Source organism: Phacochoerus africanus, chromosome 4 (assembly GCF_016906955.1).
Source record: "Phacochoerus africanus isolate WHEZ1 chromosome 4, ROS_Pafr_v1, whole genome shotgun sequence".
Classification (NCBI taxonomy): Eukaryota; Metazoa; Chordata; class Mammalia; order Artiodactyla; family Suidae; genus Phacochoerus; species Phacochoerus africanus.
The window spans coordinates 59,654,550-59,668,947 of NC_062547.1; the positions used below are offsets into that span (position 1 = coordinate 59,654,550).

The 14,398-nt window shown below is 51.4% G+C and overlaps 1 protein-coding gene across 4 annotated transcripts in view; it reads right to left on the reverse strand.

Annotated features, from left to right (window-relative positions):
- GATAD2A (GATA zinc finger domain containing 2A) overlaps positions 1 to 14,398 on the reverse strand; it is a 102,116-nt gene that overhangs the window by 7,672 nt on the left and 80,046 nt on the right. For all 4 annotated transcript variants that reach the window (XM_047776440.1, XM_047776437.1, XM_047776438.1 and 1 more), the window contains exons 4-10: positions 8,065 to 8,197; positions 7,820 to 7,951; positions 6,454 to 6,543; positions 5,694 to 5,825; positions 5,363 to 5,530; positions 3,008 to 3,287; positions 175 to 473 (exon numbers count right to left, since the gene is read on the reverse strand). In XM_047776440.1, the coding sequence (XP_047632396.1) occupies positions 175 to 473; positions 3,008 to 3,287; positions 5,363 to 5,530; positions 5,694 to 5,825; positions 6,454 to 6,543; positions 7,820 to 7,951; positions 8,065 to 8,197 (1,234 nt within the window). The remainder of the gene's footprint in view (positions 1 to 174; positions 474 to 3,007; positions 3,288 to 5,362; positions 5,531 to 5,693; positions 5,826 to 6,453; positions 6,544 to 7,819; positions 7,952 to 8,064; positions 8,198 to 14,398) is intronic.

Consider the following 14,398-nt stretch of genomic DNA (forward strand, 5'->3'; position numbering starts at 1 on the left):
CCACCATTAAATGCAATTTAGACGCATAGTTACAACCAGGCATATTATGGCCGAGCGTGGGAGAAAATGTCAGAACAACTTCCCGCCAAGGGAATGAGGACTCTCTCCTGGAAGGCGAGGCCACCCAGCCCATGTTCTCAGGCTGCAGCTCTGGCTCCCACACAGGACACTCACCTGCTTCAGCGCGGGGTGTGGGGCGGCAGCAGGCTCCGCCTTGGCCTGCGTAGGGGCAGCGCCCTGCTGTAGGAGGCGCTGCTCAATCTCTTGCTCCTGCTGCAGCGCCTTCACGAAGGCAGCCTTCAGGCGGCTGGTGTGTTCCACCTTTAGTGCCTTTTTCTGGTTGGATGCCATGCAGTTCTCACACATGATGGCGCCACCCTTTTCCTCCCGCCAGCGGCACGTGAAGTCCGTCTTGCACTGTGCACACATGTAGGGCTCCCGGGACAGCACAACAGCGGCTGACATCCTGCCCGCTGCGGAGAGAGACAGGTGTGGCTTGCATCAGAGGAACAGGAACACCACAGTCAGAGCCCAATCTCTCCCAGGCTGGACGTGGATGCAGGAAGACAGGGGCAGTACCCTGGGCCACATGGCCCAACAGACATCAGGACACCAAAGCTTCAGGCAACGTTTGCTCATTTGGCAAACATGTATTGGGTGCCAAATGTGTATGGACACTGGGCCAGCCTCAGGGAAGTTTGCCAGCCAAAGCAAAGGTGAAATACTTTTGAAAAACTGGGTTAAGTATCCTTGATAACAACTCCCAAAGATGTTACTGCGATCAGGTTGGCTTCTCTAGACTGTCTTTCCCACCCACAGTGCAATGAGAGGTCTCATGGGCACAGTTCCAACCCTCGTGCACTATGTCACCAATGGAGAGGAAACAGTGACCACTCCAGGCCCCACCTTGTCATGCCGGGCACCCTTGCTAGCGGACAAGTTAACAAAGGACTAGTCTCCTCGGTGAGCGCTCATGCCGGCAGGCACTGGGCCTGATGTCTTGTGGGCATCAGGGTGCCCAATTCCCAATGCAAATTCTGAGGGGGCACCCCCACCCACTGTCCTGAAGAAGAAACCAAGGCCAGGGAGATGAAGTGATTTGTGCACGGCCAGTCAGTGTCAAGGCCAGGACGCATACTCAGCTGCCCTGAGAGACGGGAACTCAATGACTCTTTGGTCAGCTACAGAAGGAGTGAGGAAAAGCCATGAAAAGCACCCTCTCAGGTGTGAGGTCAATATTTTCTTCAGTATGTACAGATTTGTGTGTATACAGACACACATATTTAAAAAAAATTTTTTTTTTCTTTTTGGCCGCACCCATAGCATGTGGAAGTTCCCAGGCCAGGGATCAAATCTGAGTTGCCGCTGCAACCTACACCAAATCCTTAACCCACTGTGCTGGGCCAAAGATCGAACCCACAAGTGCCACAGAGACAACACAGGATCCTTAACCTGTACAACAGCAGGAACTCCTCAATGTATAAATTTGTCATGCAATGTGGGGTACCTCTTGTTCCTATCTTTTCTGTGAACAGCACTTAAGAGTTTAACTGCTTCTTTGGTATTATGGATCATGACGCTGAGAGACCCTCAGCCTCCCTCTCTAGCCTTGGGCCTGGCAAAGTTACCCCTACCTGCTGAGGGACTATGTAGGATACAACTATAGCCACATGGCCCAACATAGAGAAATGGCCTACAGAGAAACAGAATGTCACCTGCCCAAGCCACCCGAGGCCCCCAGCCTATAGCTAACATCCTCTGGTAATAAGAGCTTTTCTTCTTTCACATGTCCAACCAGAGGACCTGGTTCCTGCTATGGCCTGTGTGACCAGTGCCAGGAGACACCTCACGCAGGATGCAGAGCCTCCTCTCATTAGTCCCTGCTTCTTTACTTATTTATTTATTTATTGATAACAGGAGAGGGAGACTGACACCTGATGAGAACGAGTGGAGACAGACTAGTCAGGGAGAGCAGATGCCCAGCACCTGCTGGCAAATACAGGCAAGTACAGGATGGGCAGACATCATATCCTAACTCAGGTCTCCTGACTGCTACACTACAATGGCTTTTCAGCAGCTCTTTTAACAACTTTATCTCATAATAAAGGAGACATTGAGGGATGCAGACACACCCAGGCTGTGTTCAGAGCCCACATCCCTCCCCACTGGGCCTGGCTCTGTGACTCCACAGACCCGAGGTAACTTGACAGGTGGAGTCCACCAGGCCATCCCCTGCCCTGAAGAGGTTACAACTCTGTCTCCTCCTCAGCTAAGAATCTGATGGGATCATGTGGGGAATGGATTCAGGCTAGCTGCCCAATAAACGTCACCATGAGTTCAATCTCAGGGCAGAAGACCCTCGGTTCAGCACCTGCTAGAGGATCCCCAAGGGCCAACCTGGCCTCCTGCCTCCTCCTGTTCCAGTAACTGTTTTCAATCACTACTCTATATATGCTCTTTTATTCATAAAACCTCTTAACATGCAGGTGTGCTTTCCAAACTGCTCCCAAGAAGGGTAGTAAAATGAGCCTGGTCCAGGCACAGGAGTCCCTCTCCCATTTTGGTGACTCAAAGCACTCACGGCTTTAGAAAGTTCTACCTCTGCAGGACGACCACACTTACCTGAGAGCCCTGCCTGGAAGCAAAGCCTGCCAGCCTCACCTCCTGCAGGCACTCCTCACCCCACCGCCTCCTCGCCTCCCCCCAGTGGCACACCAACATCACAGCGCCATTGCTGCTTGTCCTCCTGTGCAAGTGCTAGAGTCTCAGGCCTCACCAGGGCCTAGCTCTCAGAAATAGCCCCATGAGAAAGAAGGTACCTGTGGTATGTTTAAGAAATTATCCAAAACTTCTAAGAAGCAAAGAAATGATGACAAAATGTTGTCTATAAGACAGTTGTGGGTATACCACAGGCCTGCCAACATGTGTTGTGCATCGAAAACAATCTACAGGATGGAAATTTCTATGGCAGGAGATGAAAATGACCCTGGGCTCAGGTTCTCCTCACCTTGCGTCTCCAGCAGGTTCTGCACGACCTCCTCCAGGCCGACCAGGTAAATGAATTCGTTGTTGGCAGCGCTAGGCAGGAAGTTCATCTCTGGGGCAGGGGGCTTGGGAGGGGGGATTTCAAGCAGCGTCTTCTCCAGCTGTTTGCGCAGTGCAAGCTTGGCGGCTGCCTGTCGACTGGCTGGAGAATCAGCAGAGGTGACCACAGAGGCCACGCTGGTGGGGGTGGAGTTGGCCTGAGCAGAGGTGGCTGTCGTCCCTTTCAGTGATGCTGGGGAGGGCTTTTGGGAGACAAAAACCTGGTGAGGGTGCTTGGGGGTTTCTGCCCTGAGGAAGGCCCCACTTTTGCACTCACAGCCCAAGTGGGCACCATTAGCTACACCAATAAGTTCTTATAAAAGTGACTCTGAGCTTCTTGACATCAACATGCAGCAGGAAAAACTGCATTAAACTCATTTCTCGGAGATGACCAATCTTATAAATACACTTGTTGAGGTTTAGCTGATATCCACTAAACTGTACCTTCAATATCTGCAATTTCCTACACTTTGCCACCTGAAGACACCCATGAAGGTATCACCAGGACAGGGAGCACCCCTTTGGCAACCACCCCCCTCCCAGGCAGCATGGCCACTGTCCTGTTACTATGGTCTGGATCTCCTTCCAGCACAGGTTTGAGTGGCCTCCTTCATCAAAAGGCTGCAGTGGTGGCTCACCACGGCATCAATGCTATTTCCATGAGCAGCTTTGCTGCCCCTGACCTTCACCTTTCTCAGTCCTCACTACTCCTCCATTACCTCATCAGTGGCTCACATTCCATCGTCTCCTTGCTCCAGTCCACGTGTCCCCTACAAGACTATCAAATACTCTTCCTCAAACTTGGTGCTGACCATGTTAGTGCTCTTAGCTTTGTGGGGTTGAGGACTCTTGTGGAAATTAGGAGGAAAACTGTGTACAACATCTCCAGGAAATCGCACATACCTGACACCTCGTATGCAACACATCATGGGGCTGAGGGAACCCAGGATGCTTGCCCAGGACCTAGTCCAAGCGGTCTCCAGAGTGAAGCCAGACTCGCCAACATAGAGAATGCCCTAACTGCACCCTGTGTTGGCTATCCTGGTCTCTAAGCAGCCAGTTCCTCCCTGTCTCCCTCGCAGGTTCCCCTGGCCCCAAAGGGAGCAGAGCAGCACTTCACCACTGCGTGACTGGTTTCCATCCTCATGGCATGAGAACAAGGTGTGGCACACAGTAGGAATTTGATCAGCATTTATAGAGTGGATGAAACTATGCACAGGTCAATCTTTTTGCTCTGCCCAGGACATTGCCATTTAGGTGGCAGGACTGTACTTAAAACTGACTTCAGAGGAGGCAGGGAGGGGACACTGCCCAGAGCCCTGCTAAAAAAGGCGGGCAAGGATGCACCACACCAAAGGAGGAAAAGAAACTAACTTGCACGTCAACAAAAGCCCTTGGAGACTCAGTAATTTCATCTTTTTTTTTTTTGTCTTTTTGCTATTTCTTGGGCCGCTCCCGCGGCATATGGAGATTCCCAGGCTAGGGGTCGAATCGGAGCTGTGGCCACTGGCCTGCGCCAGAGCCACAGCAACGCAGGATCTGAGCCGCGTCTGCAACCTACACCACAGCTCACGGCAACGCCGGATCGTTAACCCACTGAGCAAGCGCAGGGATCGAACCCGCAACCTCATGGTTCCTAGTCGGATTCGTTAACCACTGCGCCACGACGGGAACTCCAGTAATTTCATCTTTCAAAGAGGATCTCACTTGCTTCCCACCTGCTGTCCCTGGTACCATCTTCCCCTCCCCCTGTTGGCTGGGGACAAATCCTCCCCATCTCTGAGGCTCTATATAGAGGTGAAGGGATGCATGGCTAAAAATAGATGTGCTGGTGCTGTGGAGACATCTGCAGCTCTCTATACGTGTCTGTGCCTGTAGTGGGGGAAGAGTGGGGAGGGCTTTGGTACGCCCTCCCCCTAACCCAGCAGCCTCCAGGTTCACTGGATGCCTCACTTGGCCTTAGCTATCCCCCAAAACCCTATGTTCCACAGGCCAGTGGCCCCCACCCCTCAGCCTTCGCATATCTCAGCTCAGATCTGTAACCCTCACCCTCTCAGCAGCTATCCACCTCTGCTAGATGACAGATAGCAACATAAGACTCCTGCCAATGACTTTCACACCCTAACAAGCTCCAAGGAGACGGTACAAACATCCATGGGATGGATTATCCAAGACCTCACCTGGCTCCAAGGGAGCAGGCAAGTCATACCACACCACCCTGGAGACATGAGTATGTCCCAGGACTGTGGGCCATCAGGGGGGCAGCTGCAACCCTCACCTGTGGGATGTTGACGAGCAGACTAGTGTTGGGGACGTTGGCGACACGGATGAGGCCCTGTTGGATGATCCTCTGCCCCTGAATTTGCACACTGGGCACAGATGCCCGGGGAGCCAGAAGGAGTGGCGGCGGCCCTGTGCTGGAATGTTGTCTGATGTTGTGGATTTGCTGTCAGGGTGTGCGGGGGGGAGACAAGACAATGAGAGGGACGATGAGGGAGGGAAGGGAAAGGGCTCCCAATCTGAGAACCAGGAAGGGTCGTTCAAGAGGTGAATGGTCACCTTGGGCTGCCCAAATGCACCCCGGCCCCTTAAGCACTCGCTCTGCTCACCTGGGCCCCCCTGACGAGTGGGGGCATGACGACCTGTGAGCTCGCCTGTGGCCCTAACTTGGAGGATGTCTGCTGTCCACCACGGACCAGGGGTGGTGGGATGACACTGCCAGGCATCCGAGTTGAAGAGGTCTGTTAATGATACCAATCCTCAGATCTCAGATGGCTTTTTAAACAAACAGGTTTGCTATTTATAAAAACACACACTCATTCAAAAAAAAAAAAAAAAGGTAGCGGTAGAGAAAATAAAAGCTAAAATGCTTATTTATTCTAAACACAAAAGAACCAGGAACAAAGACTCCCGACAAGAGCCATGCAAACCTGGGCTCACTCACAACACGGGGACTCAGGCCTGTTTGAGGGGAGGTGGGCCCCTGGCCTGACCTTTGTCCCATGGCTGGAAATGGGGGCTCTGCTCATCTCATCCTGAACGTCCCACTATGTGAGCCATACTGAGATGAGGCCCTGCTGGGCCATACAACTGCCCTCAGGAAGTTGGGCTAAAGGGAGCCCAGTCTGCCTAGGATCTTGGTCCTATCCAGTCTCACTAGGGGCAGTCATGGGAGAGGCCATTCCAGCAGCTCTGTGAATTGTTCATGATGTCCATGGGGCCCAGTTTGAGTATGGCAATGCGAATACGCTTTACTTGGGGGGCTGCCCACTGGAAGGCCTCACTCCAATCTAATCAGAGGGAACGGGTGGCCTTTTGCAGAAACTGGATCAGAGCTGCTCAGGAGCATAATACAGAGCGAACACTGACCTGAAGAGATGGCTTGCCGGAAGGAATGTTCTGGGTGCCTCGTACAAGCGGGGGAGGGGTGGTCACAGAGCTCCCAGTGGAGCCTGCAGGCTGCAAAAGAGCAGAACAAGTGGGAGATGAGAGGGCCACCAAACCTGCTGCTCCCACATGTAATTCTGACAGAGAAGCACTGCTTTTCTTCCTCTTCCAAAGGGATCAGGCTCTCCAACGTTCTGCTTCCTGCCTGCCAAGTTTGCTGAGGCAGGAACTGACATGTTTGAAATAGGCAAAGGAGAGATTTTCCAGTACCCTTTACCCCCTCCCACTTGAGGGGGGCTGGTGGTGCTTGGCATCACTATGGCTCAGGTGCTGTCCCTGCCGTCCAGCAAACAGGAAGGGCTGATGATAGTGGCTGAGGCAAAGGGCCCTGGGCCTGGAGAGGTTAATCCAAACCTTAGTGAGAAAATGCTAGGTCCAGGTCCTTCTAAAGTCACATATTCTACTAGAGAAAAGATAGTGACAGACTTGGTTCACTTCACCAATTGTTAAGCAACTGACAAGGAAACAAGTAATGAGCAGGCTTTTGTCCATGGGATATTAATAGATGCCAGGCTCCATCCACTTGTTTACTGGGTGGGGGTGGGAGCTCAAACAAATTCCGAGGTCAGACCTGTGAGTGTCTTTCTGTTCTGCTCCCTTAAGGGGATACATGTTCTACACACTGTCAGCTTGTGCTACCCGAGATTACTTCCTGGTTCACCTGACAAAGTGGGCAGAACATAAGAAAGGGTAGCTTCATCACAGACCAGTAACCTTCCCACAACGGGGCACCAAAGAAGTCCAACAAAACAAACGTGACCTTGCCCTACTTGGTGCGGTGCCTTCAGAAGCAGCACAAGGAGTCTGGGGCATCAGGAGAGTTAACAGCAAAAGCCCCAGGACAGAGCCCCTGGGGCCATGCTATGGTGCACCCTGTGGCATTCAGTTGTTTGTCCACAAAACCACAGCAGCCCCTGTCAGCCAGCAGAGCCGTCTACAGAGCCAAGACAGAGCTCTTAACCCAGAAATCTGCCCCCAGCACCTTCAAAGATTGCTCTACATTTCCTTGATGGAGTCTATAGGGAATGAGTTTTACATACTCTGATGAAGAATATTCCACACAAAAATGTACTCTTATATCCTCTACACTAAATCCAAAATGTGAACCTGAGTCTGCAAATTTCCAGTTCAGACCTTGACACTCACGGCCCTGAGGATACCTGAGCCCTCACGACCAGCCTTTCTGGCTCCTGGCGCTGCAGTGGACCAAGGAAATGACCATGGCTCTCCGTCCCTGGTTCTAAATGACTCTCACTGACCCCTGAGAAGGCAACAGATGTGTACACACCTTTTGCGTGGTGGTTTCCTTTTGTATTTGACTCTGCCGCAACTTTTTCAATAAAACGAGTTTTGCTTCTTCTAGTCTTAACTCTTCTTTCAGTTGCTTAATCATCCTTTCTCGTTCTTCAGGACTGCTCTTCTACATGAGCAAGAGAACAAAGGTTGAGGGGGAGGGCTGGGGGCCGGGGAACATAGGCCCCACTGTTGCCAGCTCCACGGTGGGGTCGTTCCCAGGGTGGGGACAAGGCTCACCATGAGGGCCTCGGTGCTGGTCTCCTTCAAGGCCTCCTTGGTCAGCCCATTCACCCTGGGGCTTGCAGGCTGCTCGTTGTCAGAGAGCACAATTACGTCGGGGGAAGGGGCTCTCCTCTCAGACTTCATTTCACTGTGGAGCAGGGACAGCAAGTTGTTAGAGTGCCCCAACTGTGCCAGACAACATTCCCTAGAGCCCCAGACGCCATGTCTGCCCACCCAGGCTGTCTTCTCTTACTGCACTTATCATGTGGCGGTTCCCACTTGCCAGTCTATGGCTGAACCCTTCAAAAGCCAGGGCTATTCTTGGTGCCCAATTCTGTGTCCCTAGGACTGAAGACAGCTACATGTCCAAAGGTGACACAGTTATTTTAGAAAACACCACAGCTTTCTCTACCATGTGGCTCAGTACTTAATAAAAACACTAGGTCCCAGATCTTGAGCCTGCTACTGGGGCTCCTACCTGCCCATGTTGGAGGCCACCTGATAGTTAAGAGTCCAACCCCCACACGAATCAGCCTTTCCTTTGCTCAACTCAGTCTCGCCGACAGCCTTCACATCTGGACAGCCCACCTGCCTACCCCCAGAAGACGAAGGGCTGATCCACATGCTGTCAGCCTACACTCTAGCTCCTGGGCCTGGAGTCTCACCACCTCACAAGGTGGCCAAGGCTGCCTGTTGGATAGTCCTTCCTGAGCTACGTGGCCTCTTCATCCTACCAGTGACAATGTGATAGCAGCAGCTGCACGTTTTGAAATCAACTAGAACACAGAATACATTTTCTCTCACAGATCTGGGTACTTTCCAATCAACCTGATCTGCTCAGAAACTAGTTCCCAGCCACCACTGCCTATTACCCTCTCTCCCTCTTACCCCAAATCCTACCACCCAAGTCCCCTAGGACATATATTTAGATCTAGTCATGCTAGGCTTCTACTACGGTGTTGGTAACTCCACACATTAGAACCAACAAGTCCTACAGATAGCACCTAGCCCCGAATCAATAGCTCTGTTTGCTGAGGGCACAATGTAAACTTCCTGGCCTCAGCATCTGTGTTGAAGGAATCAAATACATCTATTAGCAGGAAAACCAGCCTAGGACTGAATTAATCCGCTAGGTGGCTCTGTGACCCAAAGAATAAACTGAATGAAGTTAACTGGGAGTAATGGCTCTAAGTTGTCCCACTCCTTCCAGCTAAGCAGGGGACAGTTATAGATGGAGAACTTGTGTTTTAACATCCCAGGGAACCACCTTTTCTATTCTTGGAGTGAGCCATGTCCTTAGGCAAGGATTGGCACAGAGGACCAGACACTGAGGGTTTGCTGACTCCCCTGCTCCCCCAATATAGCGTTCTCCCCAGCCCCTCCTAAAGCTGCATGGCTGCTGTGCCTCAACACTTTCAGCCCTGATTCAATTTAACCAGTGCAGTTGCTAGATGGTCTTCAACAAGAGACCAGGAGTGAATGAGAAGGCTTCCATTTTAAGCTAAAGAATCCCCTCATAGGAGTTATCAGCCAACTTTCTCATGCCCAGGAACTGGTTTTCTTTCTTTTTTTTTTTGCTTTTTAGGGCCGCACTCGAGGCATGTGGGTTTCCAGGCTAGGGGTCCAATCGGAGCTAGAGCTGCCAGCCTATGCCACAGCCACAGCAATGCCAGATCTGAGCTGCGTCTGGGACCTACACCACAGCTCACAGCAACATGGCTGGCTTTCTATAAAGTAACTCAGGGTGTTTTACCACGGCCTTATCCAACTAAAAACCAATGCAATTCAGGAACCACCCCTCTTCATGTCTGTGTGTCCCCCTGTTAAGTGTCAACTCAGCCCAAGATCAACTTTGGGGGCTCCAATTCCAGGTTCTCTGAACACACTAAGACAGTGAGCAGACACAAGGCTCCAGCACAGGAGCTGCACACAGGCAGAGCAGCAGCCCAGGCAGAACCACATCTAGAGATACAGACTGCAGGCACTTCTTGAATAAGAGTGCACTGAGATAATGGTAATAATCCACAGGGACTTATCACTTTTTATCTCACTGAGTTTTATTAGACATCTTCCAAAAGTAAGATGTCTAATAAAACTCAAATTTGCCTGAGGGACGAGGGTAGGGTTTGGGACTGAGAGGATGTGGAAGCTGACACTCCCTGAGATGGCCACTGACCACAGCACTCCCAGATCCCATCTTGGACTGAGACTAATCAATAACTCGTCCAAGACATGACATCACCTCCCATCAATGATCACTCAGCATCCCAGCAGCCAGCAGGGAGTGAACTTCCTGTATGCTAATCAGGCCACCAAGAAGTCATGTGACAAAGGCATTTCCCGCTTTGGTCATGTGACCCTTTAACTGTGCCTTCCAACGTGAAAACCATGGCAACAGCCAGTTCTAACCAGTTTGTGACAAGCAGCCTTCATTTTGAGAAGTGAGGTAGGGTTCAGGTGCTGTCAGAAAATGGAGGCGCCCAGCTCGCCCTGGGGCTGCCAGGCTGCAGGCACTTCCTGTGTGGTCCTGGCCCACAGGCGACTGTTGGTGTGTTACAGGGACCTGGTTTACCTCTTCCAAACACAGAAGGGCCACCAGCTCTACTAGTTTCCAACAGGAAAAACTTTCTTAAGCTGAATTTTTACAGCAAAGGTGCTTCAAGTCTCTGAGTACCTTCCCAGGGAGTTCTTTTAACTTGGGAAAAGAATACCCATTTGACAAAGGCTCAAAATTATCATAAGCATTCTTTTTTAAAAAAAGTGTTTTAGGAGTTCTCTTGTGGTACAGTGGGTTAAGGATCCAGCATTGTCACTGCTGTGGTGTGGGTTTGAACCCTGGCCCGGCAACTTTTGCATGCTGTGGGTATAGCCAAAAACATAAGAAAAAATAAAATGAAAATCCCTGGAAGCAAGCCAGGCTGTTAGGGAAAAAAATGGTCTCTCTCCTTCTCCCCTTGTATGCCAGACACAGCTAAACAAACACAAAAGCTCTGCTATCTGCCAGGAACTTGAAGAGAAGGTAGGAATTAGAAATTAACTAACTTGAGATAAAATCCCTCCAACCACAGCACCAAACTACCAGCCCATTGCTTACCAATTAGTGGTCATTGCGAGGTTAATATTTAGTGTCCCGCTGGCCCATGCCAGGGGAAGCAGTCTCATCAAGGGAACACAGCTCTGACGGGCCTGACTATCCTAGGAAGGCACACTTGATCCACATGCGTTCATTTATTTCCTCACTTCTACTTGCTGAAAGCCAACTTAAGAGGCAGGTGCTGTGCGAGATAGTGGGGAGAAGCCCTTGGGTAAAAGCAGTTCCTTAAGGTCCACCAGGAGGGAGAGGCACAAATGGGGGTATGCAAGCAGGCAGGATTGCAGCACTACCCACCTCAGCACACAGAGCAGCAGGGCAGTTTTGCTAGAGCACATTATTGCCCTAGATCTGCTTGATCAAAGCCTGCATTTTAGTTAAGGTCCCTGAGATTCCCGCATAAACTAGGGAAATAGCAGAAGACTGTGTGGGCCCACTGAGGCCTCGGGCCACAAACTGCTCCTCAGGGCTGGCCCAGGGAGACAGTAGGGCCAGCAGCCTACTCCCTGCCAGAACCATCCCACTTCCCCCTCATCTTCTGGGCTGGCTGGATAGGAAGAGGCAGGTGGTCGCTAGCTGTTTAGAGGTGAGATGGAGGGGCTTTGCTAAACCCAGCACCAGTCTCAGCTGCTCTCTCAGCAAACACTAGTCTTGGCCCTCCAGACCCCAGCCCCTGAATGAACCCCCAGCTTGTACTCACAGGTAAGTCCTGTCGTGGGCTCCTCCCACCTTCACCATTGGTCCCTCTGAGGAACGTCCCTCCACCATGCTCCTGTTTTCCTTGTAAGCCCCAACTCAACCTTCAAGATGCATTTCAAATCTGTGCCCAAAGAAAAGTCCCTGGCTGGCCCAGTCCTCCCACCCCCAGGCCCTGGAAGCATACTCAACCCTACTCCACGGCACTCATGGGACCCAACCCCTACAGCAGCATGAACGTTAGGGGAACCCTTAGCCCTGCCCCCAAATGTCCATCCTCTGGGCAGGGAGCTCAGGGTGGAATTCTGGGGGCTTCCACTCAAGGGCAACACAAGCCTAAACAGAACCAGCTCACCAGGAACAGCTCACTCTCACCTTCACCTTCATCCAAGGAAAGTGCCTTTGCCTTCCTACAAGGCGCCATTACGGCGGCCCTATGACAAGTCAGCTCACCCTACCACAGCCTTCCAAGGGTGATGCTGTCATTGCCATTTGACAAGCAAGTTTCTTCCACCCCAAGCTGGGGCCAGAGGCCATCACAGACACCCATGGTCCCACTTGGAGCCTATTACCACAAGGCTGGAGTCCTGCAGCTTCTGGTGAGGGACAGGGTGTTCCCAGTGTGGCCAACAAGCAAAGGACAAAGAAAGGAAGGGGTCCAGCCCTGGTGGACTCCTGTTTGACCCACCCCCAGAATAGGAGCTAGGCTCCCCATGTCAGCTGGAGGGGCAAGACTCTCCTCCTAGTGCCATTTTGGGTAGGGGAGATGCCATAGGGCTTCCTCCCAGAACAGGCACTGTGCACCAGGCCTGCACAAACTGAAAGGTATGGGGTGTGTGTGTATGTCATATTCCCACAAACTTCTCACTTGGTTCTGCCTCTTGCAAGTGAGAAACCCAAGGCAAGACACTTTCCCTTCTGTGTATCTTACAAGGTTGGGGACATTAACTCCAGCCCCACTGCCCCTCAGCATTGCTGGGTGAGGTGAGAGTGTCAAGGAGGCTCAGACACTCTAGGAGGCCATCAGGGCGGTTCAGGCCCCAACTGAAGCAGTAAGAGGCTTCTCACTGTGAATATGAACTTGGCATATAGCAGACAATTGACTGTTGGAGGGTAACACTTGAATAACCTGAGTCCCAAGACTCTGACAGATGTTAAGGAAGAGTCCAAATACTCATGGGTGACAAAACACCATACAGAGGACCACCACACTACACCCTTACGAGGCCATATGTTTGGCCGAGAAGCGCACCATGGAGGCAGCTCATTCCAATTTAGCTGTCCTTCCCCATGCTCACATTCTCATGTTCAATCCTATCCCTGGGACCTGGGCTGCTGTTGCGCCAATCTCTGAGGCCAGGAGTGAGGAATAGAGAGGAAGCAACGATACAACTTCTGAGGCAAGGTCAACAGCCTTGAAAGCTAGCTTAATGCTTGGGCCCTCAGAACAAGTGCTCTGGGGGTGGGCTCTGAATGTGCTGAGACAACCCCAGCATAGGACACCAAGCTAGCTGCATGGCAAGAGGGTCACAGAGATAAACATGAAGATGGGCCCAGCCATCACATATGAGGAAGAAAGCCACTGAGGACATCCAGGCCAACTGACAAGGGCCTGCAAAGATGAGAGCCCAAACTGTACCCAGCTGGGACCAGCCAACCATCAAATCAGACATATGCTACACCAATACAGAATTACTTTAAATCACTCAACTGGGAGTTCCCATTGTGGTGCAGCAGAAACAAATCCAACTAGTATTCCTGAGGATGCAGGTTCAATCCCTGGCCTCTCTGAGTGGGTTAAGGATCCAGCGTTGCTGTGAGCTGTGGTGTAGGTCACAGATGTGGCTCAGATACCATGTTGCTGTGGCTATGGTATAGGCTGGCAACTGCAGCTTTGATTCAACCCCTAGCCTGGAAACTTACATATGCCAAGAGTGTGGCCCAAAAATAAAAGAATAAAAATAAATAAACCATTCAACTAATGAGTCCAATAGCCCAGCTCTGCCACCAGGTAGCGAGTCTACACCACTGTACTCCACAGCCTCCCTCACACTGTCCCCAACAAGGCTACCCACTATATATAAAAATATATATTTATATTTAGGGCCACACCCACAGCATATGAAGTTCCCAGGCCAGGAGTCAAACTGGAGCTACAGCTGCTGGCCTACACCACAGCTCACAGCAATGCCAGATTCTTAACCCACTGAGCAGGGCCAGGGATCAAACCTGCATCCTCATGGATACTGGTTGGGTTCATTACCGCTGAGCTAGAACAGGAACTCCAAGGCCCCCCTCTCTAAATACTACCATGGGACAAAGCAGGAAGAAATAGAGTGGGAAACAAAAGGTTTACCCACGTAACCATCCCTGATGAACCCCAAAGCCTCCCAAAAGGACCAGAAGCTGTTCTCTAGACATGGAGGTTGCCCAGGACAGATACAGACTTGGAAGAGATTGGAGCACGGCACAGTAGGAGCACAGAGTTGCTCAATGAATAATGGGAGTGGGAGTTCCTGTTGTGGCTCAGCAGTTAACAAACCTGACTAGGATCCATGAGAA